The following is a 25,122-nucleotide window of genomic DNA, read 5'->3' as shown; positions in this document are numbered from 1 at the left end:
TTTTTCTTTTTCTTTTTTCTCTTTTTTTTTCCAATTTTTATTTATTTCTTGTCTTCCACGTCAACTGATGTAGAGACGTCTATGTATGTGTTATGTCTGTATGTATGTACTTAGTATTTCCTATTTCCTACTCTGCTAGATATTTCTGTTGTGCAGGATCTTTCAGTCGCAGGCGATTTTCCTGGAATACGATCTATCATCTATCCATGTTGTATACTTATTTATCTATTTCCCTATTAATCTACCACTGGGGCAGTACGTAGTAACGCAATCGATCCGAAAACTTCCTATTTCTAGAGGAAATATGACTGACTAGATTACTGGTTCATTGTTGAATAATCCTTCATTTCAGCCTTTATTTAATCAAGGTCTTAGAAATCCTCCTGTGCAAAACCAACCAAGTTGGGCTGAAGATAAAGCATACATAGCGCTTTGTTCATTTACGGAGTACCATGAGTCCGCTGCTCAATAAGGCAGTGGTCGTGGCTTTTTATATAAAAATAAAGTGGGTAGCGTAGTGTTGTACTGGTTGGCCGCCAACCTAATACCATGAGTGAATATGACATGGACATTTTTATTTCCTGTTGACAAAGAGGAAGAGAGCAGAGTTATTGATTGATTTGTCCTCATATGAGAGATGCAAAGGGCATGACTTACTTATTATAATATATCACACGAGTCTGAAAATTGGGTGGGTAATATTTCCTATTTCTAACAAACTTGATTGAGACCTCGACTGGCTGATTCGAGTATTGTAATATACATAATAATCCAGGTTGTTTCTTTTTTAATTTATTCTTCTAAATTTATTCTTAATTTATTACACTTTTTTTTTGCAAGTTAATTAACGCAGCTGCGGCAAGTTTGAACTGTTTTGTATTCATCCTGAGAATTTAAATGCCTGATACTGACAATAATGCCTGTATGTACAGTACATATGGTAGTTTGACGCCAGCAGTGAGGAATTCAGGTAGCACTATATATATTAATACTGATGCTACTTACAAAGGCTATCTATGTAAAAAAGGAATATGTACGGTTTTGCAGAGCTGTGATCTGGTGCAGCACTACCAATTCATTTATGCAATCCTCTCAACGTTTGTCATATTCTTACTATTTCTTCCGGATATTGCCCAGTCTAGACTTCTTTTTCAGCAACAAGCTGGCTGCAGAAATTACGCATTAATGGGAAAATTGGCGGCTATGGAAAATCTACTTATCTAGAAAGGTGCATCCTCAAATAGTAGGGTTGTCAGCCGAGTCACTATAATGGATATTAACAATTTGGATAAGTTCCCACAACAGGAGGGTCATCTTACCAGCAACACGAAACCATTTGTGATATTGGTTATGGAATATGCTCCCGGCTGACCATTTATTTCTTCTGCGAGAGTATGATTCTTGAATCAGTGCTCTGGCTGTTGTCCTCTGATTTGTCCACTCCATATCACCGTTAACTCATCCGAGAATACCGGACTCTCGCTTTTGAAGCTCGTCGATTGCAGTGACATTGAAGCCATCTTGTAGTGGTGACGTTAAGTCTGATATCACCTCCAGGCAAGTCCACGAGCGTCTGGGACTGCAATGACTCCGGGTTTTATCGCCCGCTTTGCAATAATTCTTCCCACCATTCGTCCTGTTCCCTTTAAGATGGTAGACCTTTTTTTTTTCTTTAAAGAGCATGACAGAAATACCATGAGCCACCTTCGCGCGTTACGGGGCCATTTGGACGATCTTTGAAAGTCGTTTGCCAAGTGACTTTTTTTTTGATTCTGCTGAAGCTTTTTCCGTCCGATTATGCATGGGAAGGATTCGCTCCTAGCATACTAGGATCGCGTATGGAGAATCGTGTCCGACATATCCCTCACACGACATTAACCCTAAGTCAGGACCAACAAGGTTGTCACTCCTCCACTTGCAACGAGGTCAATCGCCATGTCATTACTTTGTAGCCAGAGCCCACCGAGTCACCGTTGTTGAGAATTCTTCAGGATTTTCTTGATGCTCCAGAGAGACATCCCCTTATCTTCCCATCTCTCTCATCAAGGATTGTCGCATCGCGCCGTGTCACAAGCGCTCAAGGGCATCCTGCTAGTAGATATTATACGCAAGTCGTCTTGAAGCAAGCTCGTAGTCGACGTCTGGTGGCATTTCAGAAAGATCTTGTCGATTGTATATTTTGATCTCCGCTGCCGATAATATAATTTTGACAGACCAGTTGTATGTAGATCGATAGGGCATTTGAGAAGTAAAAGAAGAAGAAGAAAATTTACCAGCGTCATGTATTTATATACATACATACAGAATTGCAATAATGCTGACAAGAATTAATATTAATATTAGGTCCCATTTTTGTTTCTGCCCTAGGCTGTAGGCGCGCATTACCCAATATGGCAATTTCGTTGACAACTCCACATCGTCCTACTCCTTATTATATACTTAAGCGGCCTGACGTGATGGAGTGCTTGGATCTATCTATCTTTGCCTTGGAGGAAAAAAAAAATTAATGGTATACTTAGTGTACATTATCACTGTCATTAATACTGTGTTCGAACCTTGTTCCCAGCTGATCCTGGACGGAATATTAAGCTATTCATTATATATTACTTAGTTCCGGCTGTCTGTCATAGCGCATCTGAAAATAAGCACTGCTAACTTGTTGGCCAATTACTGCACCTCCAAAAGCAGTGTTGAAGATATGATTGTGTCATTCTGATCTAGAAAAAGCAAGCAGCACCCTGGTAGATTCTTCTCTTCTCTCGATAGGAATCTACTAGAGACTGTGCATGTAATGTATCTACATACATAGATAGTATTTACATTCCGTCAAGGTGCGTACAATGCGAGGATTCTCAATTGTCGATTGTGTGAATCCAGAGATTGCTATTTTGTGACTGCTGCCATAATACGCAGTTACTATCTATCTATGTATGTATGCAGTGGTAAAATTGAAGTGTTGGGGGAAACCTTTTTCTCGTCTCTCGCCTTTGCATTCATATTTTCATTCATCATTCGATACTTGGAATTCGAATTAATCACTGTAATTGTGACTGCTTTGCAACGATATCTCTGCGGTCGATAGTTTGTCCGCTCCGGAGGGGGTTCTGCATACAGATGTCAGCCTTGTTAAGTGCAAGGCTGTGCCTGATAGACCGTAGATAGATAGCCTTGCCCTCACCTTGTTCTATCTGTTCTGGTCTGTTCTGTTCAGAAAGCGCAGGCACTACCCATATATACGTCTCTCCAGAACTAACTCCCTCCTCTACTAATAATCTACTACAATCTATCGGCTAAACAATTCAATGCGACTCCGGTCGACGGTCAGAAATCCTATCATGTCATCCTCCCCCATCATCGCCGTGGTAGGCGGCCTGAACATGGACACGGTCTTCGAAACGGAGCGCATGCCGGACTTGGGCGAGTCCATGGACGCCATTTCCCTCGCCAATTACCCCGGAGGCAAAGGCGCCAACACGGCCATCGCGACGTATCGCGCCAGTCACAACAAGCCGACTGGGAATGGTGCTGTCCAAGCTCGCGAGAACGGGGAGATCCGCGTGTTCATGAACGGGGCCGTGGGAGACGACGACTTTGGCGTCGAGCTGCGCACAAAACTCGAGGAGAACGGCATCGATGTGTCCGGCGTGCGCACTTTGGCGGGCGAGAAGAGTGGCACCTGCGCCGTCATTGTCGACGTGGACTCTGGGGAGAGCCGCAACATCGCGTACCAGGGCGCGAACTTGAGGTGGACGCCCCGTGAGCCAGACTCGGTCGAGTGTCTCGCTGGCGGCGCGAAGCCCGATCTTGTCGTCACCCACCTGGGCGTCCGGCGGGAGCCAGTCGAGCAGGTGCTGGAGACGGCGAGCAAGAATGGCGTCGACACCATCTTGAACCCGTCGCCGGCTGTGTACCTGGTCAGCTCGACGTATCAAAATGTCACGCACCTGCTCATGAACGAGACCGAGTCTGCAATGCTGTCCGGTCGGCCAATCAAAGTGTTTGACAATCCCGACGTCTGGAAAGCGGCCGCGCAACATTTTATCTCTCTGGGCGTCAAGAATGTGGTCATCACATTGGCAGCCAAGGGAGCTTATTATGCCACGTATACAGGAGACACAGGGCTTGTGGATGCGGAGAAAAGTGTCAAAGTTGTGGATACAACGGGAGCAGGGTACGTCCAGCTTCTTGCCAATTTCCTGTGCTGTCTGAAGGCTAATGCATGCATCCACTACAGAGACACTTTCGTTGGCACGTACGCAGTGGAGTATATCCGACAAAAGCAGCGAGGAGAAGAGTGGGATATCAGAAAGGCCATCGCACGCGCATGTAAAGCGTCAGCTCGCACGATTGAGCGGCTGGGGGCTCAGGAGTCGATCCCGTGGGCGGATGAGATAGACCGGAAGTAGATTGTGGAAGTAGACGTCACGTATCAATGGTTATGAGTATGAATGCACGATATCATTATTAATAACACTGAAAAATAATATTTTCCACATTTTGAACCAGTTCCGCATTGCTTTACAGCAGAAATGAGACATGAGACCTCGTGAGTTCGTCAGACGGGCAAAAGTGAAATCGTCATAACGCGTAATCAACACATATAATCCAGAAATGGGAAAGATATTAAAAATGAATTCAAAACAGTCGCGATTCAAAAATGAAATTGGCAGAAAAATGCCTCTCGTTGGTTGCTGCTCATCAGGAAATCCACCCCTTTCTGGGCCGTAGGTCTGGCGTCAGGATTACTTTTGATCATGAGCATAATCTGCCATACCAGGGTTTCACATAAAAAGTCATCACTATCCTTCTTCAACTGATTGAGCCATTCTTGCACATTGGGTAGGTTCTCCCGGAAGGCCAGCGCGCCGCATTCATTCTCAGGAGCTCGACGGAAGTTTTGGAAATCGTCCAACGACCGCCCGCAGCAGACCGTAAGCATTTCCGAGAAGACACAGCCGAGTGAAAAGACGTCTGCTTGGCGACCCCGGGGATTGTCGGGTCTGACTTCAGGAGCACGGTACACGGGGGTGCCACACACAAAGAAATTGGAGGTCTTGCTGGTGCCGTACTGAGTGAAGTCTTTTGCCAGCCCAAAGTCGGCCAGGTAGACCTGGTTCTCTTTGATCAGGATATTGGATGGCTTGATATCCCGGTGCGTGACGTGGAGCCGGTGAGCGAACGAGAGTGCATCCAGTAGACACCCGAACCAGGGAAGGATATTCTGCAATGCACCAGCGGGGTTTCTGTCGCGTGTGCAGTTCTCCAGGTACACTCGAAGGTCACAGTCCCCTACGGGGTTCATAAAGATACTGCAGGCCCCTTGGTCCTTGAGCCAGAAGAGCACTGTCGCGATATGCTGGTGGGTCAATCTCTGCATCACACGGACTTCATTTCGAACTTCCTCCACGCGCGTGGCGGCAGCCACGTCGTCACCCGGCAGTTGGATGATTTTCCGAGCGTACACCGCTCCTGTCGAGACCTCTTGCACCTCATCGACGTCGCCGAAAGAGCCCCTTCCCAGCCTCCTCTGGGGAATGAAACGCGCCTGAGTGTCGTAGGGATGTTGATGTCTAATATCCCACCGGTGGTTCGGAAAGCTCCTTGAAAAGTTTGACCCTCTGGCCTCCTTCCGCTCGGCCAGCTCTAGCATTTCTTCGAATTTCGCCCTTCCCATTGCGAATGTCTCCGCGGATTTTTGGATCTTTGCCTGGATGCTTTGGAGGGGGTCAAAGTTGTCTGCTAGAGATAGCCTGTCAGCAACCATGCAAGACGGGACTCGCACAATCCCACTTACATGGAGGAGTGTGGTCGAGGTTGAAGGACGTCAGGATGCACAGCAGTGAGTCCATGTATGCGTCAAAGATGTCTTGTAAGGGAGCCTGCACGTCTGGATCATGGGGGAACAGGGGAATGTCAGCACCGAGGGAAGGGACAGCGCTGTTTAGCTGGCCCAGCAGCTCAACAATGCGGACTGGCGGTACACCAGCTTCACAAGCGCACTGCAATGGGCGTCAGTTGTCCAGCAACCTCTCATTTGAAGAGGAGCAGCGACTGCTTACCTTGATGGCCACAAAACAACCGCCTGAGACGAGGCCCGCCAGGTTGCTGGGCGGGACGTGTTCCAAGGCTCCGTCCACTGCGCAGGCAAACGCGTTGATAGATCCATAGTGGAGCTGGACCAGCAATCGCGTGTAGTATCTCTCCTTGCACGACCTGCAAAGGGCCTCGAAGTGGTTGCGGAAGGACTCTTCGTTGGCGATGGCGGGCGGCAGCTGCCATCCTTGTCTGCTGAAGGCGGCCTTCTTCTCGTCGAGCAGACGGCGCCACGTTCTCCCCGTCGACGCAGCCATCAACAACAGGTGCAGAGTCACGTACGGCCAAGAGGCATGAGGTGCTGCAAGCAGTCGAAGGAGAGAAGTTCGGAAACACGGAGGTTGTGAGGTTGGGACGACTGCCAGCCTCGCCAGGGCTGCTGATATCCCCTCCTCTCTTCAGCCTGATGTAGTCACGCCAACCATAGCCTCCCCGCCTGAGGAGTCTCTGGGCTGGATCAGTCCAGCGATAGATGATGGCGCAGAGTACGAATCTACAGAGCCACCGCTGCAAGACTCGACTGCTTTGCACGGCGTGCTGTCGAGAACCGATCTGCACGTGAGACTTCTTCTACATGCTCCCATCTCCTACGTGTTCAGACTGCGTTGAAGGGAAGCATTCATCTTAACCAGACATTGAGTTTTAATTAAAGAATTAGGACCCCTGTTCCCCCGGCCTGGCCAGTCGATAACGCCCAGAGCGCCTGTGCACTTTGCGACCGTGTGCTACAACTCGCCTGATTTCAGCACAGGGCACGAGAAATGACAAACTCTCCGTTCATGGGGATGGGAGAATCATGCTTCAAGTTCTTGCAGATAAGAATTGGATGACCGCTGTTGTTCGCTACAAATACTAACTGAGCTTAAAACACAGTGCCATCGCTCTTGAGCAGAATCGGACTCGACTTCGTCTCTGGTCGACGCTGTGCCGCGATCTCTCTTCCAGACTTCCAGGTTCCAGCCTCCAGGAACTGCGCTACGGTCAAGTGAACGCCTTCCATCCGAGATAAGACCTTCTCGTAGACGATGTCGAGCAGCACCACCGTCATAGCACGCCATTCTACGATTACATCGTCCCCAGCGTCAAAGAGCGGTAACTTCTGGCCCGATGCTTTCAGGCCTCGCTCGAGCGCCTCTTGCTTCAGCGTCAGAGCCTCCAGATCAACGAAGAGGCCTCCGTTGCGATACTCAGCCAAGGCCGTCAATGATTCAGCATTGGCCCATTTCATGCCAAGGATCCTCACGAATGGGACCATCAATGAATACGTGAGCCATTGGGTCAGCTTGTGGAATGGTTGAATGCCGGCTGTGCTGTCATCGGACTTGGCTTGTCTCTGTAAAGTACTCAACGGCCATGCGTCCCCGATCGGCTGTCCCCCGATGGTCGTCCGATCCTTGGGCCAGATAGGAATGAGAAGACTCTGGAGGACGTCCCAGAGAACGTGAACGTCGATCGTGGAGTCATTGGCAGTTTTCATCATGTAGTCTGTGGTTCCTCTGAGCAAGCGATCCAGCATAGAGGAAAGACTTCTTACCGACAAGGTTGCCCGGGCGGCCTTCAGCGCCGAAGATGTCGGAGTGAGCCAGTAAGGACTGTCCCAGACTTCTGAGAAGGGCAGCACGAGACTCAACTCCGAGCATTGGGTTTTTGTCCGACACCTGGAATCCCTCCGCGAGCTCCTCCGTCGTCAGGCTCTCCAGACCCTTTCCTGGGTGTGCGTTAGCGTAGTACAAGTTTAAACTTCTGGTAAGCTTTACCATCCACTAATGGGATTCCCGCAGATTTTGATGCTGTGAAGGCCAGAGACTTGAACATGTACAGGCTAGCGACAGCAATGCCTTCGCTCCGTTCATATTTCCGCTCAGTTTGAGGCTCGACATAGGCCCAGGAATCACCTGCCCCGGCATCCAAGAGCACGGACACGAAGAACAAATCAATCAGACGGCGAGTGAGCTCCAAGTTATCGCAGCCTGCCTTCTTCCAATCGTCCAGCATATCGGAAACGCGGGGAACATTGCCCACCTCGAAATGCTGCCAACGGCCATGAGGGGGGATGGTGTCGTACTTGTCTGGGCCGAAATCACGCTGTTGAAGTTGTTTAGCCCCGTTATATATATATCAATCAGTCAACGGATTCGAGATCACACGCCTTGATGACAGAAGTCACATAATCCGCGACATCATCCAGTCGGTGTTCATGGACGTCAAAATGAGTCAACTTCCCCGCCTTGGCCGCCTCCCCCACGATCTTGGCCCGTTCTCGAACCGCGCGCAGCGACAGCAAGTATTTAACTTGAGCATCCATGGCCACGAAGATACAAGGTCACAGCTTTGTTGCTGTACAGCGTTCTGGAGTACTTCAGATCAGCCCAGCGACAGAAACGAAGCGGAATAGATGCATTAGCCGAACACATGGCTCTCCAGAGATCTTAAGCGGCTCAAACCAGCCTTCCGGCGCAAAGACAAACACATGGCGTCTGCCTATAGGTGGCCTTGTTCAGGGCTGCCCCGCGGCTTCTGTTTGTACGGAGTCCTCCGGCTGTATACAAGCGCCGGAGTACCAGATACTTCGAAATTTGCAGAGCAGTACTATGTCTACCAGAAATTTCGATTACATTCAGGGCACAGCTCGTACTTAAAAAAGAAAAGAAAAGAAAACGCCAGGCTGATTCGCGCAGCAGAAAGCAGGAACCTCCTTAAGTCCAGGCACATACAATGTCAAAAACAGTATCATATCCGTCACGTGAGACTACAAGTCCTATTCACTGAATCTTTCGCTTCAGCGACGGGTGATCTCTCCCTCCCCTTCTCTTTCCCGCTTCCTGTCTGGTTCTGGTTCTTGCGCAGGATAAAATCTGTTGAGCGATTTGAGCGGCATGACGACCTTTTGCTTGAACAGAAGGTTGGTGGGCGCCTGCTCACCCAGCCCTGTGAGACATTGTTTCACAATATTCGCATATCGCGAACCCATCGAAAACGAGAGTGTCGGGAGCTTGTGTTTGATCAAGGACGCCGAGAACACATGATTATCTTCGTTCTTGTACTCGTCCATCACGGCGTCAATGGTGTCCCAAAAGCCAATCTCAACGAGCAAAATCCCGAGACTGTAGTAGTCGAACTGAGGGCGAAATCGCGTAAACTGATGGTTTTCGACGCAGATATACCGTGGATCGTGGTATCGATGATGCTTTCTATCCTGCAACGGTCCCTCCGTGAAGTCGTCAATGGCACTCCGACTGTGCTGGAAGCCGAGCAGGTATGGGCGACTCGCTCTGGCCGACGGACTAGTTTGATGCGTCGGGAAGAACAAAACACTGAAAGACGTAAGGTCCTTGTGGAACCAGTTCACGTCGTGAAAAGCTGCAAGCGACTCCGCCAACTCGAATCCCAGTTTGAGTCTGCTTTCCCAAGAAGGGAATTTACTTGGCTCTCGCTCTGTTAACAACTGGCGAAGGGATAGAGGGCTCAGTCCAGACAGCCCTCCTTTGTGTTCGTTCGGAAAGTCATAGACCATCTCAAAGCAAAAGGCGTCGACATTATCCTTTAGCCCGTGGAACGGCGGTATGCAGAGCTGTTGTCGCAAATGATCGGTCGTCAGGAGATCACAAAGGGCATAAATGCGTGGTAAGAGCCTCTGCCGTCTGAGCTGATCCTGATATTGGATGGTTTCGACAATCGCCCATTTGCCCTGGCCATGCTGATCACGGCGGATTTTGGCGATTTTGTATTGCCCAATCTGTCGTGTGTAGGCGATTGGCCCCGATATGATTTTGAAAGATGGCTTCGTCAAGGGCGTTGTCGCACCCTCTACTTGAGCAACCAAGTGCTTCGTGTCCGCTATTTGAGTAAGCCGAGAATCACCAAATGCCGATCTCAACGTTTGATAGACAGCACTCCCCGGTTCCATGTTTGCCAGCAGGATAGACTCCAGTCGAGACCGGGCGCTGGACCTCCGTTCCGGTGAAAGCATGTTGAGCAGCTGCGTGTTTAACGTGCGCACTTCGAGAAAGGATCGACAGTCCAGATCCGATGCATTTTCGTCTATGCTCTCCAGTGCGTGCTTCATTTGGCGGAGAATCTCGATTGTAGAGTCAAAGATCTTTGCGGTGGTGGTGGCGCCTGATGAGCTCGAGTACAGTTCAGAGTCCTGAGACCACGCCCAACTTTGGAACCGTGCTTCTTCAATGAACGCATCAGGGAAGGAGGAGGTAAACTGAGCAAAAAGAACCGTGAACTGTTCCGCAAAGGCTTTGATGATACTGAGGTATAGCGTCGCAGTGACTGCTGCGGCCGCAGGTCGCTTATTGGGAAGAATTTCCAGCATACTGCTGACTAGCTGGACAACGTCCCGCATACTTTGGCTCCCATCCTCATCAGCAACCTTCTTGAGCGAAGCGGCCACAGCCTCATTGGACGATTCGCCCTTGTGGTACAAATAGTAACACATGGGAGGCATGTGGAACTCGCGATTGTGATTAAACTTTTCGACCCCGGCGGGACCTTTGACCAGATAAATGAGGATATCGGCGATGATGCAGCCAAGGGAGAAAATGTCAGTCGCGCGCGTCGTTTCGTGTTCTTGGTACGGATGTCCGAGGTCGGCGCATTCAGGAGCCTGGCAATAGCCTCTACGACCTTTGAATGGAGTCTTGGAGACTTCCTCCATGGATTTGATGCTTGACAGTCCAAAATCTGCGAGAATGAACCGATCCCCATCGACCAAGATATTGTCTGGCCGAAGGTCTTGGTGATGCCCTTTGTGAGAAGGCTCGGTATCTTCGAGCGCAAATTCGTGCAATGCCCAGGTCGCAGAAGCAAGACCAGCTACAGAACAAAACATTTCTTCGCGGGTCAGGTTTGGGGGCTTTTCCTGCTTCAGGAACTTTCGGAGAGTTCCGTCCGGAATATAGGGGAAGATCAAATTGTGTTTGGAGTTGTAAGTGTAACAGCCAACGAGCTTTAATATGTTCGGGTGCTGGAGACGCTGAAGCGTTGAGAGCACACGGACTTCATTCTCGTACGTGCTGTCATCAAGCTCGAGCTCTTTTCTGACAAACTGTCCACCGTCAGCAACGAGGGTTTTCCATGTCATGTGGACAGTACACTCACCACCGTGGTAGTCTCGAAATTTTGCGGCCGGTGCGAAGGGTGAATCTCAACCTTGTGCACCGATCCATAACCACCTGCAGACAAAAAGCTGTCGGCGAGGTAGGGCAAGATTGTCTGACGTTCAAATGCCCGTGGTATGATTCGGCCCGAAAACACGGGGACACAGAATTCCCACTGCTTCTCGTGGAACAATTCGGCAATGTAGTTGTCGTTGAGAATCTCCTGCAGCACAGGCTTGGCAAGAGGAAGCAGGTCGTCAACAGGGCGCGCTTGCAACTGATCCTTGCGGATGAAATGCTCGAGATAGCCAACATAGCCGATCAAGACGAGGACCCCAAACACCTTCTGCGCACCGTTGATGATGAAATCAACCACTTCTTCGCTATGGTCAAATGGAGTGAAATCTACCACAACCTTTGCGATCACATCCCTTGTCATCACATCGTAAAGCTCCCTCTCTGGGACAAATCTTTTGCTGTCCGCGTTCTCGACTCGAATCTCGTTGATGCGGCGCTGAAGGCGCTGGAGATTGGACGAGATATTCATTGTCTAGGATAGGTCGCCTTGGACTGTCAGTGGTGTCATTGCCGGGATGTGCCACAAATTTTATGCTTCACGTACATTTGACGGTACTGGCTTTGCCACTTCAGACGCGAAAAAAAAGTCGTCGTTGCTGTCTATCTCCTCTTGGAGATGGACTCAATCTCCTTCTGTAGGCATTTAGCAGGACACTCTTGCGAAGAATGTCAAGTATGCGGCCAACGCACCTCAGTGAGCTCGCGTGAGATATTTGATACTACCCAGGCGTCACTATGCTCCTGCGATGGATTAGTTGCATCCCTGATTTCGATGGAGTGTCTTACCGTAACAATGTACTGTCCAGGGAACAGCCTGTCCAGTAATGCTATCAAGTCGGAGCGAGCAACGTATCTGTTAGGGACTCGACAGGTAGCCATAACTCGGCTCAGTGCAAGAGATCGGGGCTGTGATATATTGTGCACGAGACGAGAGTGCAGGAGCAATGAGGCAGGAAAGGCTTTGAGGGAAGGAAGAACAGCCGCGGCAGAGCAGCCACGTAAGCCTAGCATGGCGTTCAGCCTTGTGCAGGGATCTGTGACCGGGGGAGTCGTTATGAAGATCGATTGGTTGCAGGGCACAAGGCATACTGATGAGCAGATATAGCTCAGCCTCATTGCAACCGAGAGATTCAACTGCCGTCATGATGTCGAGATCTACCTATGAAAAGAAGCAGGACTTGAAGCAAAAGAACTGCTCCAGAGTGAAACGAAAAACGTTTTCACAGTAATCACTTCCTTCAACCCATGGCTCATAGCACGTCGCGCGGGTTTCATCGAGGCATCCATGACCGTTTCCAGGCAGTCAGCGGCAAGCTCTTCGCCCGCGAGGTCATTGATGCGCTCGCTCTTTCGCTGCACCGTCAAGATAGCATAGACGAACCCCGTGTCTCGGTGAAATCGATTGTCAGCGTCACAGATCTTGAGGATCACCTCAATGAGACCGGCACATGTGTATCATCCGACACGATACTGTGAGTGGCAGCAGCCAGCGGTTTCATCGTGCACACCTGCTGATAGTGTGGACAGTCTCATCCCGCAAGAATACTCCTGGGGCCGGTTTTGCATCACCGATGCAGCGTTCCAGGTGCTCATCAAATCTGCAGCGGTGTTCGACGAGTTCCTGGACGTTGTGGCAGCCTACGGTGTGAAAAGCAGTGAAGACGAACGAGTCTTCTACGGCTGGCGTTCTTGTGCGGTTCGAAAGCAGTGTCTGAAAGAACGACATGGTAAGGATGCGATATCTATCCATCAGATACGCGACTGAACCCGCTAGAAATCTGCTACAACATTCCCCACGTCGACAGACACGGCCGGAATCTGCGTGACCCGTGGTCGCTGAGACAGACAGGCGTGTACCAGCAACTGCGCAACGGTCTGCGAACGTCGCGTTGGATACTGCTGAACCTGACAGATCACGCGAAGCTACACCTCAAGGATATCGTTGAGTCGCGGCTCGATTGCTGTCACTTGGCCTTACACGCGGAGCTCCTCTTGACGCTGGGCGCCAATTGGGCAGAATACATTGAATATCTGAGTTCGGAGCTGAGGAAGCATGTGAGTGATGATGTTGCACAAGTAGTACGCCGCATTTGTGGTGACGATTGCAGAATGACAAGGCGTGCTACTCTCCTGTTGATCGAATGAACGATCATGGCTACAGCGTCTCGTACGTCGATCTGCAGGATTTGCATATGTTGCAGACCAAGATTCAGCGCGCCGAAGCGGCTCTAGAGTCTTGCCTCGATATTGCTCAGGGGTGTCAGAGTCACTTTGTCGTGCACCTGGAACTCAACAGATTGACCTTGGACTGCATTAAATGCAGCAACCTGCTTGACGTCTATTGTCTGGACATGACACGCCATCTCAATAGCCTTCGAAGGCTAGACCGTCGTCTGGAGAACATTCTGAACCTGGTGAGTGAGATCTGAGCCCATCGACATGGTCCTCACAGTCTAATCTCCGTTCTCAGCTCTCGAAGATCCTGATGTTTCGAAACGAGGAACTTCTGCAAGCGTCGAACAGAGCATCTAGTCAGACGCTCGCCACGCTTCTCCACATCACCGATCAAGGAAACGGCCAGCAGGAAACCCTCACCAAGCTTCTCGGTACAGGACAGGCTGATTCAGCCTTGCTCAAGGCCCTATCGATTGTTGCGACAGTCTGTCTGCCGGCATCCTTAGTTGCAGTGAGTCTGCAAACATATGGGACAGGCAGCCCGCGCTAATTAATTGATCACTGGCAGACGATCTTCTCCTCCAATCTCATCCAATCTATTGGGCCGTCATCTGCGCAGGAGGAGGAAGCCACGCGTCTCGTCCTGTCTCCCCAGTTTTGGATCTATGTCGCGATTTCGTTGCCGCTGATGGGCCTCACGTTGATGTGGACACTTTACTTGGATCGAAAGTCTCGTCAGTCCGCTAGTAGTCTGATAATGGCGTCGGAGAATCCGTAAATTTGACAGCACGTAGGTTTCTCTGAAATAATCGGACTACTCCTTATGTCTCTTGGGCATTTTTGATTTTTGATTGATTGATTAACTCTCCGTGCAGCCTTTTGTCTGACCTGCTATTTTGCCTATCTCTGAGACGATGTGCCTGTTTGTGTGTTTGATAATGAGTGCTGTGCATATGTACAGTATTCACACCTAGTCATAGTGCATCTATCTAAATAATGTATGTTATCATGTTCGGATGGAGATGGGATGCTTCATACTTCGGACATGGTGACATACTTAAGTTAGAGATGAAACTCTTGCTGGCCATCATAAAGAATACTTCGTACAAAGATCGTAGAGGTTCCATCCCCAGGAAACGTTCATTGCCAGTGAATATTTTTCATAAACTGTCCTACCGCATCCGTCTTGGTAACTCCTACAGGCTGGCATTCCTCGGGATCTTGTCGACTGCTGGGATAAGCTGTGCTACTTGATTGCTGATAGCTACCAAGTCCATCGACTCATCGAACAGCTTATAGGGGAGTAACTAGGCGTATAGCAAAGTCTATCTCTAGGGGAGTCAATAAAATAGCTAAATCATAAGAAAAGCTGCACAAAAAGGCCGCTATTGACAGCGACACCTCCTAAGCTGCACTAATGTAGCTTCCTGCAGACGGTGAGCATAGAGGACCAATCAACACACAAATAAAAGCGAAGTGTTATTTGCAACAAAACGTACAGAGTACATTATTTAAATAAAATGGAATTTAGATACGATGTACCTCCTTAGAAGGTTTACCATAGTAACATAGCATACCTTGAAGGACGGCAGAAACGCGAGATAATCTCCCTCCATCCAGCTGTAGTCACGTACCCTGCAGGAAAGATGGTGTTATTACACACCTTGACCAGCATCCAACAGCAGGGCCAGTACTAGATCAGCCCAATGTGGAATAACATGTCCTATTGGTCTCCTGATGAACTATCTCGAGCAATGACCTGCCAAATCACGAGGACCAAGCTGCAAGTTTCCGCTCAGCCTTTTTATGATAAATACATACTCAAGGTGGGGTCCTCTTCAATCTCGCTTGCATCTCGACCATGTCATCTGAAAAGTTCTTCAATAGTACATATACCCATAGGACAGTGACGATTGTTGCTCCCCTGGACTTTTCTTTTCCAAACACAGGGCCATCCCCATGGTACGGCACCATGATCTTTCCAAGCTTTTTCCCTTGACGTCTGTCGCCAGACTCTAGCGGAGAGATGACGTGAACCAGATTCCAAGCATTTGCTATGATACGTGCAGTATGCTTCCCACCCTTGAAGAAGAGTCTGTCCTTCTCTTGGGAGAACACTACGTCTGACAATCTCCCATAATAGAAGACGCCGCCCTGCAAGCCGAACAGGAAGGTCGAACTCCGGGACTCTGCAGTCCAGGCTCTGCGTTCTTGACCGAATCAATAGAATGCTCAGATTGCATCGGATCCAACAGCGCTAACTCGACCGCGTCCATGAATTTCACCCTGCCGCTGTTCCAGGAATTTATAGAGTACTGCGCCAAGCTCTCCGGTGTCAATAGCAGTACAAAGTTCATGTCTATCAATTCGATTCTGGCCCAGGAATCGGCGCTGGCTGCCTCTCAGACGTCTTTGAGTGAACAACTGTCGTCTCTTTGATACCATGCGGTGACAACAACTGCTGCTGCAACAAGTGCTGCTGCAACAACTGCAGCAAGCGTGGTCACTGTATACAAAACAGCTGCATCTTCTCCATCTCCATCTCCATCTCCATCTCCGGTACCAAACACCCAGTCAAATGCGCGCATCGTCGCTCCTGCTGTGGCCGTCCCCGTCACTGTCGTTACTTTAGTTATCCTCGCAATCACCATTACAATTCGCCGCCGTAAAAGAAGAAAAACGAAGAGCGCAGCAGCAGTCGAGCCTCCGTTGAAGCCAGAACTCCACGCCGACGACTTCGGGCCTGAACTTGATGCCACGACTGCGCCAAGCGCAAAAGGTGCTGCGATATTACCATTCTCGGATCATCAAGGGCCACCGGATATTGCAGAATTGCCTGCGAGAGAGATACCGGCTAGCGAGATGGATGCGGGACCGCAACAGATACATTCAACTTGACTGGCGACAGATGAGATGTATATATACCTACAGGGCATTATTTCACTTAGTTCTTTTCCTCGCGTGGGATTGTATATATCAACTTGCGATCGGTAGTTGGGAAACGCTAGACAGCATATATCCAGGATGGGAAATTTTTTTTAACTTCTTTCCTTTTCTTTTTAAAAAAAATCCCTATTGTCTTGACGTCAGAAATGAGTTTGTTTTATATTATTTTTTTATTTTTATTTTTATTTTTATTTTTATTTTTATTTTTATTTTTATTTTTATTTTTATTTTTATTTTTATTTTTATTTTTATTTTTATTTTTATTTTTATTTTTATTTTTATTTTTATTTTTATTTTTATTTTTATTTTTTATTTTTATTTTTTATTTTTATTTTTTATTTTTTATTTATTTTATTTTTTATTTTTATTTTTATTTTTATTTTTATTTTTATTTTTATTTTTATTTTTATTTTTATTTTTATTTTTTATTTTTTATTTTTTATTTTTTATTTTTTATTTTTTATTTTTATTTTTATTTTTATTTTTTATTTTTTATTTTTTATTTTTTATTTTTATTTTTATTTTTTATTTTTCGCTGGTCCCTCGTCAAGACTTTCATCCGTAATCCCATAAATAACCTGACTTGCCCATACTCAAAGGTAAGGGTTACAGAATTTCTTGATTGAAGGAATGGGTACCTATCTAATTCTTGTATTATTTATTTGTTAAAAAAAAACATTATATACAGTTTGTATGACCCAATTGACTCTATAAAATGACGGTAATACATATCAACAAACTGGCCCCTACAGCGATGAATGCAACATGGCAGACATGCTATATCGTCTCTCGTACATAGCTGATTATCTCTTTCCAATCAAAGTTTCGTGCCTGTCGATCACCGTCCACTAGCGCTGTCAACGGCCACATTGAAGTTGCAATTTACGGCCGGCCCCCAGAAGTATGCGGGAGGATCGTACGGCGTACACAGAGGTTACTTAGCTGCGTACAAAGTACATACCTAAGGGAAGGTATAAAAAGGAGGTCAGCTTCGTAGATTTTTGCTCTGTCCGCGCAGTCTTCTCTAGAATAGTAATTGATTCAATATGAAGTTCACTCCCTCTTCTTGCTGGATGCAGTCTGCTCGTGTCCGCGGCGCCTGTTGTCTCTCAGGGCGTCAACGACACGGCGAATGGCATGCTCGATGTCATTCACGGAAACGCAGACTGCAAAGCGGTTGCTGTCATCTTTGCGCGAGGGACGTTTGATTCGGGGTCTGTTGTCCAAATAATCAAATTCCAGAACAATGTGTCCAACTGACAAGTATGCAAATTGCCAGCAACATCGGCGTCTGGGTCGGACCGCAGTTCTTCAGTGCCCTTTCGAGCAAGATTTCCTCTGTAGCTCTTCAAAGCGTCGATCCGTCTGCTTACAAGGCTGATCTTGAGGGGTATTTGGCTGAATGGGGCAGCAATGACGGCGCCAAGTCGCTTGCAGAGACGGTCGATGCGTATGTCGCCAAATGCCCGGAGTCGGCGGTCGTGGTGTCGGGGTGGAGGTAAGTAATGTCCACACATGTACTTCCATGTTAGAAAGGACACTCACACCCTATAGCCAGGGCGCTCTCGTCGTGCACAAAGCCCTCGAACAGCTCTCGTCCTCAGCCCTAAAACAAGTCGCCGGCGTCGTCACCTTCGGCGACCCGAACCACCTCTGGGACAACATCTCGCTACCGGCGAGCATCAAGAGCTTCACCTCGCCCTGCGTGACAGGGACCATCTTCGACCCGCTGTGCGCACAGCTGCCGCGCGATTTCAAAATGCCGACGTCCCTGTCAGACATCGTGAGCCCCTTCAAGAAGCTGCCCAGCGTGGCCGTCGGCGAGCAGCAGGCAGAGGCCGCCGCGAGCTTGGTCAAGCAGTTCCCGGGACAGCTGGCGGCCAGCTGGGACGCGTTTGTGCACCGTTTGTACGGCTGCTCCTGACGCCGCAGCATTTTACGTATGGAAATAATGGCATGGCGGCGCAGGCGGCGGAGTTTGTGGCCGGTATTCCGCGGGTCAAGGATGCAGGGAGACATTCCTGAGTACTGAGGAGTTCTGAATTGTGGCTTTTTTCTGGAGAACATTTACTGGTTTGGTATCTACATTATTGTGCTACATTGAGAGTTTATATAATTGCCTTTTTATAATAAATATTCACAGTGCATCATCTCTCTCCGACCAGTCCGAAGGATATCCGCGGGAGACAATATCAGGGTAAGACGACCGTAGAAATATTGCCTTGAGAAGACAATCCTTTCGAACCGTATAGATACTGTATCTGTGCTTATTATCCAACATCTTCAGCAGCAGCAACTGATATGATGTTCATGTTTAATCTGTTCGGAACTCCGAAATACCCAACCCCTGCTATTGCAGAAACAGCAGACTAATGCCGATCTAATCAGTACCAGAGCGCCTTGTTCCAGAACAGACTTTTCGCATTCGCCAGGTCATCCTCCGCCAGGTAAAAGGACGAGTTGAAGACCAGCTGCGTGGACGCGTTGCCATACTGCGGCCAGTACGGCTTGTCGTCAGCCCACAAGGTGTTAGGATCGCCTGTCAGCACAAAGGAGAGGAGGTATTTCTGCATTTTGATCTGTTGCGGCGAGGTCAGCAGAGGGAGTGAAACTGAAAAAGAGGAAATACATGCGGACATACGGCGATGGTCGAGTTGACGGACGAGCTTCCACCGGCTGGAGGGCCGACAGATGAATTGCTTGCAACTGTAGGTGACGAATTGCTCACTGAGGAAAGCGTGTAGGTACTGTACCCTGCATCGACGGTTAGCAAGACTGCAGCCTTTTAATTTTAATTATGTAGTTCGTACAATAGTAACTCTGATCCGTCCCGTGAGTGGCTTCACCCAGCGCCACCATGGCATTCCACGTCTTGTTTTCGAGGGCCTGCGTCACGGCCAGATCATGGGCTGTCAGGTCAAACGATTGCTTCATGTCCGCAAAACGCAGGCCTGGGCTCGCATAGTCTGCTTCGGGATACAGCGCCAGGGCCTCTTCGACGACATCGTCGGTGATAGCCGGGAAGAAGATGCGCAAGTATGTCGCCACATCTTCGGTCGTGTTGACGCCTTCCCACGGCTGGCTGTTGGCCTCGTGCTGCTCGTGGCTGATCACTAGGGGACCGCTGAAGTTGAAACGCTTCTGGTAGAACTGGGCTTCGTCTGCATGCGGTTAGGATGGCAGACAGACGGACGGACGGACAGAGGGAGAGACCTACAGGTGTCGGCTACAAAGTCGCCGTCGACGCGAGGCTGGAACTGGTAGGTGAGTTTCTTGCACCTCGCTGGCAGCGCTGGTGAGCGTCGCAAAGTCGACTTTACGCATGCAGTCGACATGTCCGCCCTCGCAGCCTACAGCCGATGAGACGTTCTGCCAGAACATCTGCGGACAACCAGACCGTGAGAATCGCCGCTTGCAGGATTGCCGGTCGAACTCACCTCTGCATGGTGGTGGCCAGCGCCAGGCACAAAGCCGGGCGACATGACATAGGCGCGGGCGAACAGCTGCTCGGCATGGCCAGCAAAGCGCTGCACGAACGCATCAGTCAGTAATTCACTGGAGATAGAGTCTTGAGCAGCATACCGTCATCTGGAACAACACTTGCGATGCGCCCGCAGAAAACCCCACCGCCGTGATCTGCTCCGGATCGCCCCCGAAGGCGCCGATGTACTTTCTCGTCCACTGGAAGGCATGCTGGACGTCCCACAGGGCCGTGTTGCTGGTGGCGCCCTCGTGCAGCACGGTAGGCCCGTTGGCCAGGCCGGTGATTCCGAGTCGGTAGTTGAAGGCGACGAAGACGAAGTCGGTGGACAGGCTGAACAGGCCCTCGGGGGTATTTTGCGACTTGCTGCCGCCGGTGAATCCGCCGCCGTATATCCACACCATGACGGGCAGCGTCTTGCCAGTGCGGTTGGCTGGGGCCCAGACGTCCAGGTAGAGACAGTCCTCCTCAGACGCGCAGTCGACGTCTGCATCGGCCAGGGAGCCATTGTTGACCTCCGTCTCGACAGGAGGCCACTGCGGCTTGGCCCAGCGGAGGTCGCTGGTAGGGACCGCAGCATACCGGATGTTCTGATATTTGTAGTAGCCGAGAGACTCGTTGCCAGCGACAGGCACGACGGTGCAGTAGTTGAGCGTGACAGTGGGTACAGACGAGTCGGTAGTTGGGGTGGGCGTGCCCTGGGCAGAGACCCAGGCTAGGAGCAGGAAAACAACAAGCAGATGCATGGTACAGACAGGTCGAAGAACAAGAGACCACAGAGCGAATGGACAGGAGGAAGCAAAGGGGAGGCGACCAGCTGGATAAATGCCCAGCATGAGGTCAGGGGGATGACGAATGCAGATCGACGAGATTAGATGGACATACAAGCCAAGAGCAGCGTGGCCAGCAGATCGTCGTCATCGGTGGAATGCGCCATCAGATAACCTTAAGTTGGAAACTTCTTTTCTTGTACTCCGGAGAAACTTTTCTTTTCTTGTTTTCATTTCCCATTTGAGATCGCAGCAGGATCTGGATGCCGATGCAGTGGAGAAGAATGCACCACTCCGTCCATCCAGCAGGAATATCTTTCCAGGAGATTCCTTGAATCAGTAAGAACAATAGATTGATTCTTTAATCAAGTAATAAAAAAATGTATGTCGTCTCCAAGAAACGTCTACCGCGGAAGAGTGCTTTGCCGCGCCCTCCACGCCGGCGCAGTTAATTTCTTGGCCAGGGCCCTAAGTAATTTATCTCGGCTCTTCTATTGAATTTTGAAACATTTTGTCAGGCTAACCCTAGAGATCTTATAGCCCAGAGATATTATTATAGCCTACAGCTATTCTAACCCTAACCGGTTGAGCTTCACGTACCTCCTGGCTGTGTAGAACAGGGCTAGCAACCAGGTTTGATCTCTATTTCTCCTTTGCAGGTCTTGCATTTACGTGTTAGTCATGCTCCAATTGTCTGTCTGAGTAAATACATGTCATGATTACTTATGTATTCCTCTCTTGTCCTCATGAACTCAATATTCGTTAGTAAAAGACTGAGTACGATAGATAAACGGAAGACTAACCCTTGTTAGATGTCTACTGAATCATTATCCCTGCTCTCACTTACTCTTCTTCATTTTTAGGGGGATTCAACTACAGGTTTATTGTCCTTGATTGTCTGTTCTGTCCAACTTATTATATTCTTCTCGATCCTTGCTTAGATGTGCATGAATATTTTTTTTGTCTTTTTTAATTGACAGATAAAATCTACACGAAGCTGCAATCCCGGAAGTCATATTCTAGCTGTACGGAATTCTTATTAACCCTAAGTCAGCGTAGAAATACGCTTCCTTGCAGTGCTGTACCACTGAGACAAGTCAATGTACTCCGTAATGTCTCACAGATCTTCCACAGTCGATTATCTCCTCTTTGCGTCTTATCTGAATTGATTGTGCAAACGCCTACTTAAACACGCATTAACCAGATCCAGCAAAGTCTCCAGCTTGGCAGGGATAGCTTCAACACTAATTCAATCGAAATGATTCTATCGAACACTGCCGATCAGTGTAACCTCTGTGCATCATGCCAGGAACTGCCTTCAGCCTCCGTCCACGATGTCACGCTGCAATCGACTATCACGAGCTAGATCGGCTAGCTCGATCTCGTGCTATATAACAGCCATGCCCCTCTTTCGATAGCACTGCCCTACACAGTTTGTCCCTCGCCATGCACCTGCAACTGCTTCTCCTGGGCTGTTTGGCAGCTGGCGCTGCTGCTTCTACGGCCTGCGCGCAGGTCAGCAGCAGTGCAGCTGCCGCGTTGGCCACGACGCCTGCTGGTGAGTCTCTCGATGCTTTCTTGGACTCAACTGACTGACATGATCAGCGACGCCCACCGTCAACGGCCAACTTGCCTACGACTGCCTGCAGTCCGTCCCCTTGGGCCAGTCGCAGGCCCTCGCCCTGCTGGAGTCCATCTTCCCCTACGTCGAATGGCAGACTGGTCAGTCTCTCACTCTCACTGCTGAAAGACCATGCAGCTGATTTTTTTCAGATGTGTCGTACCTCAAAAATCCCCCGTCGTCCTACCTCGAGCCCGCCGTAGACATCTGGGCGGAGCTGTCCAAGGTATACGACAAGGTCAAGAACCACTCCTACGCCGGCGAATACGACTTCCAGGCCGATCTGTTCCGCACGTTTAACCTCGCTCACGACGGGCATTTCCGTTTCTTCCCCGATCTGCTGACCGAGGCCATCACCTTCAGCCGCAACGTGGGCCTCGTGTCTGTCAGCCTGGACGGCACCAGTCTTCCCCAGATCTACGTGCACTGTATGCATATCTCTTCTTTCGAGTCGTAGTCTCATGCTGACTGATGATCAGCCGACATCGCCGCCCCCGGCAACTTCACCCCCTCGCCCGTCACGTCGATTAACGGCCACGATGCCGTGTCCTTCTTGAACGACTGGGCACAGCTGGGCGCGCTGAACGACCCCGATGCCAGCTACAACTCCGTCTTCTTCTCCAAGGCCTTTGCAGCCGCCAATCCGGCCGGCTGGGAGGGCTACTTCGCCGGCAGCGGGCGCTTTGGCTACATCTGGCCGGGCCCGCAGACGGAGATCGGCTTCGAGAACGGCACGACGCGCACGTATCCGACCATCGCCAGGGTCATTGGCAATTTCACCGGCGTCACCGACGGCGAGAGCATGTACCAGAAGTTCTGCACCGGGAAGAAACCCGCCACGTCGTCTGCGACGACCACGACGACGACCAACACCACCACCAGCCCGGCCCCGGGATACCCATCGCCCGTCGTGATCAGCTCCGACCACGTCGTGTCGGGCTACTTCCTCAATTCGACGCGCAACTCGGACGTGGCCGTACTGAGCATGCTGAGCTTCGAGCCCAAGACGCCGGCGGAATTCCAGGCGGTCGTGCAGACCTTCCTGGCCGACGCCAAAGCGGCGGGCAAGACGAAGCTGGTCGTCGACCTGTCGGCCAACGGCGGCGGCTACATCCTGCAAGGGTACGACACCTTCCGGCAGCTGTTCCCGCAGATCGAGCAGGACGGCTTCACGCGGTTCCGGTACACGGAGGCGCTGGCCGTCATGGCGGAGGTGTATGCCAGCGCCATCCCGGCCGACTTTGATCCCGCCACAGCGTCGGACGAGCTGATCAACATGTACGAGTCGGTGCCCAACTACCGGTACGACGTGAACCTGACGGACGGGCATTTCGCGTCCGTGGCAGACAAGTTCGGCCCGCACGAGTACAACGGCGACAACTTCACGAGCATCATCCGCTGGGACCTGAACGACCCGCTGACGACGGTCAACGCGACGTACGGCATGGGCATGGAAATCACCGGCTACGGCAGCCGGCGCAACTTCACGCAGCCGTTCGCGGCCGAAGACATCATCCTGCTGTACGACGGCTACTGCGCGTCCACCTGCACACTGTTCTCCGAGTTCCTGCGCATCCAGGCGGGCGTCAAGAGCATCGCGCTGGGCGGGCGGCCGGTGCCAGGGCCGATCCAGGGCATTGGCGGCGTCAAGGGCGCCAACAACTTCGCCTTCGACTACATCCAGTGGCTGGCGTCACTGGCACTGGATACAGCGACGCCAGAGCAACGGCAGGGGGCCAACTTCACGGCGCTGACAGAGCTGAGCCTGCTGCCGGTCAACCGGTCGATCGACACGTCGATCAACGTGCGCGACAACATCCTGCGCGACCACCTGGCGGACGGGCTGCCGGCGCAGTTCGTCTACGAGGCGGCCGACTGTCGGCTGTACTACGAGCCGGCGATGGTGGTAGACGTGACGGCCATCTGGGAGGCGGCGGCGGACGCAGCATGGGGAGACAAGCCGTGCGTGAGCGGGCAGTTGGAACTGAAGAAGCGGACGATCAGCGAGAAAGCGTCTGTTAAGTCGACACGGGGGTCGAAGCTGATGAAGACGTTTGAGCCGGTGCAGAGGGATCGGTTTTGGCAGTATCGGCAGGGGACGAGGGTGCCGTTCTAACCGAGCGAGCGAGGATGACATAGACATTGCAGAAGCTAGAAGCATAGTTCATCAACTAGACGCTTTCTTAGAGAATGCATTGAACTTGATTCGAGTCATTCTTCGAAGGAAGTAGACTACTACGTAGGAAACGTACCGAGGATGTTGTAGATAAGATCATGTGAGAAAGCCAGCCCTAAGACGGACACAGCAACAATCAACCTAGCTAATTACATACTGTTCTGCTGCTCTTGCTGACTCTGACTACTGACTACCATATCCATGCGTGTGATTTATTTTATCTCATTTCATCTTCAAGGCAAACAGAAACTTCCGACATGCTCATGCTCTCTCTCATTTACGAGAAATAATCCATTCATCCATTCATCCATTCATCATATCATGATATCCTGGACGTGAATTTCTCATTCTGCTTTTTTTTAAAAAAAAATGCTTTTTTTATCTTCCTGTAAGGATGGTATTAATCACGGCCATGACTAAATAAATCCTCTTAAAATAAAAATAAAATTAAAAAACGAAGTTCTTCCTGAGGCTAGCTAGCTCTCTCTATGATTATTCATATTTACTTCATTTACTTAGTTAGATGCAGGTTTTCATTTCTTTTCTTTTCTCTCCTCATTCAGCTACAGGCTCCAGCATTTGGACCTTCTTCTATTCACTAGGACGTAACTACGTTCGTACAGTACATGTACAATTAATACGCACCACTCTCTCTCTTTTTCTTTATTCATGAA

The 25,122-nt window shown here is 49.9% G+C and overlaps 10 protein-coding genes across 10 annotated transcripts; 5 read left to right on the top strand and 5 right to left on the bottom strand.

Annotated features, from left to right (window-relative positions):
• Nucleotides 1-893: 893 nt before the first annotated feature.
• On the bottom strand, nt 894-1,446 carry T310_3267 (uncharacterized protein; the record flags this gene model as incomplete). The annotated part of the gene is made up of 4 exons (XM_013473882.1): nt 894-976; nt 1,006-1,049; nt 1,115-1,166; nt 1,320-1,446. The coding sequence occupies 4 exons, from the start codon at nt 1,444-1,446 to the stop codon at nt 894-896; spliced, it is 306 nt and encodes a 101-aa protein (XP_013329336.1).
• A 1,889-nt stretch (nt 1,447-3,335) lies between these two features.
• T310_3266 (uncharacterized protein) lies at nt 3,336-4,406 on the top strand (the record flags this gene model as incomplete). Its single annotated transcript, XM_013473881.1, has 2 exons — nt 3,336-4,171; nt 4,235-4,406. The coding sequence occupies 2 exons, from the start codon at nt 3,336-3,338 to the stop codon at nt 4,404-4,406; spliced, it is 1,008 nt and encodes a 335-aa protein (XP_013329335.1).
• Nucleotides 4,407-4,651: 245 nt separating this feature from the next.
• On the bottom strand, nt 4,652-6,350 carry T310_3265 (uncharacterized protein; the record flags this gene model as incomplete). The annotated part of the gene is made up of 3 exons (XM_013473880.1): nt 4,652-5,736; nt 5,795-5,999; nt 6,060-6,350. 3 exons carry the CDS (start codon nt 6,348-6,350, stop codon nt 4,652-4,654), a joined length of 1,581 nt encoding a protein of 526 aa, XP_013329334.1.
• A 605-nt stretch (nt 6,351-6,955) lies between these two features.
• On the bottom strand, nt 6,956-8,088 carry T310_3264 (DUF1688 domain-containing protein; the record flags this gene model as incomplete). Its single annotated transcript, XM_013473879.1, has 3 exons — nt 6,956-7,578; nt 7,628-7,801; nt 7,851-8,088. 3 exons carry the CDS (start codon nt 8,086-8,088, stop codon nt 6,956-6,958), a joined length of 1,035 nt encoding a protein of 344 aa, XP_013329333.1.
• Nucleotides 8,089-8,872: 784 nt separating this feature from the next.
• T310_3263 (uncharacterized protein) lies at nt 8,873-12,290 on the bottom strand (the record flags this gene model as incomplete). Its single annotated transcript, XM_013473878.1, has 3 exons — nt 8,873-11,149; nt 11,203-11,724; nt 11,970-12,290. The coding sequence occupies 3 exons, from the start codon at nt 12,288-12,290 to the stop codon at nt 8,873-8,875; spliced, it is 3,120 nt and encodes a 1,039-aa protein (XP_013329332.1).
• Nucleotides 12,291-12,524: 234 nt separating this feature from the next.
• On the top strand, nt 12,525-14,004 carry T310_3262 (uncharacterized protein; the record flags this gene model as incomplete). Its single annotated transcript, XM_013473877.1, has 6 exons — nt 12,525-12,751; nt 12,807-13,006; nt 13,054-13,334; nt 13,388-13,446; nt 13,603-13,693; nt 13,732-14,004. 6 exons carry the CDS (start codon nt 12,525-12,527, stop codon nt 14,002-14,004), a joined length of 1,131 nt encoding a protein of 376 aa, XP_013329331.1.
• Nucleotides 14,005-15,315: 1,311 nt separating this feature from the next.
• T310_3261 (uncharacterized protein) lies at nt 15,316-16,352 on the top strand (the record flags this gene model as incomplete). The annotated part of the gene is made up of 2 exons (XM_013473876.1): nt 15,316-15,416; nt 15,929-16,352. 2 exons carry the CDS (start codon nt 15,316-15,318, stop codon nt 16,350-16,352), a joined length of 525 nt encoding a protein of 174 aa, XP_013329330.1.
• A 1,313-nt stretch (nt 16,353-17,665) lies between these two features.
• Nucleotides 17,666-18,324, top strand: T310_3260 (Cutinase; the record flags this gene model as incomplete). Its single annotated transcript, XM_013473875.1, has 2 exons — nt 17,666-17,898; nt 17,955-18,324. The coding sequence occupies 2 exons, from the start codon at nt 17,666-17,668 to the stop codon at nt 18,322-18,324; spliced, it is 603 nt and encodes a 200-aa protein (XP_013329329.1).
• Nucleotides 18,325-18,784: 460 nt separating this feature from the next.
• Nucleotides 18,785-20,627, bottom strand: T310_3259 (Esterase; the record flags this gene model as incomplete). Its single annotated transcript, XM_013473874.1, has 6 exons — nt 18,785-18,979; nt 19,042-19,154; nt 19,211-19,561; nt 19,618-19,750; nt 19,838-19,927; nt 19,983-20,627. The coding sequence occupies 6 exons, from the start codon at nt 20,625-20,627 to the stop codon at nt 18,785-18,787; spliced, it is 1,527 nt and encodes a 508-aa protein (XP_013329328.1).
• A 1,470-nt stretch (nt 20,628-22,097) lies between these two features.
• T310_3258 (uncharacterized protein) lies at nt 22,098-24,388 on the top strand (the record flags this gene model as incomplete). The annotated part of the gene is made up of 4 exons (XM_013473873.1): nt 22,098-22,209; nt 22,257-22,373; nt 22,425-22,700; nt 22,752-24,388. 4 exons carry the CDS (start codon nt 22,098-22,100, stop codon nt 24,386-24,388), a joined length of 2,142 nt encoding a protein of 713 aa, XP_013329327.1.
• Between the last annotated feature and the right edge of the window lie 734 nt (nt 24,389-25,122).

The sequence above is a fragment of the Rasamsonia emersonii genome (assembly GCF_000968595.1).
Source record: "Rasamsonia emersonii CBS 393.64 chromosome Unknown ctg1118621760059, whole genome shotgun sequence".
NCBI classification, from domain to species: Eukaryota; Fungi; Ascomycota; class Eurotiomycetes; order Eurotiales; family Trichocomaceae; genus Rasamsonia; species Rasamsonia emersonii.
This window is presented reverse-complemented; position numbering and strand designations above follow the sequence as displayed.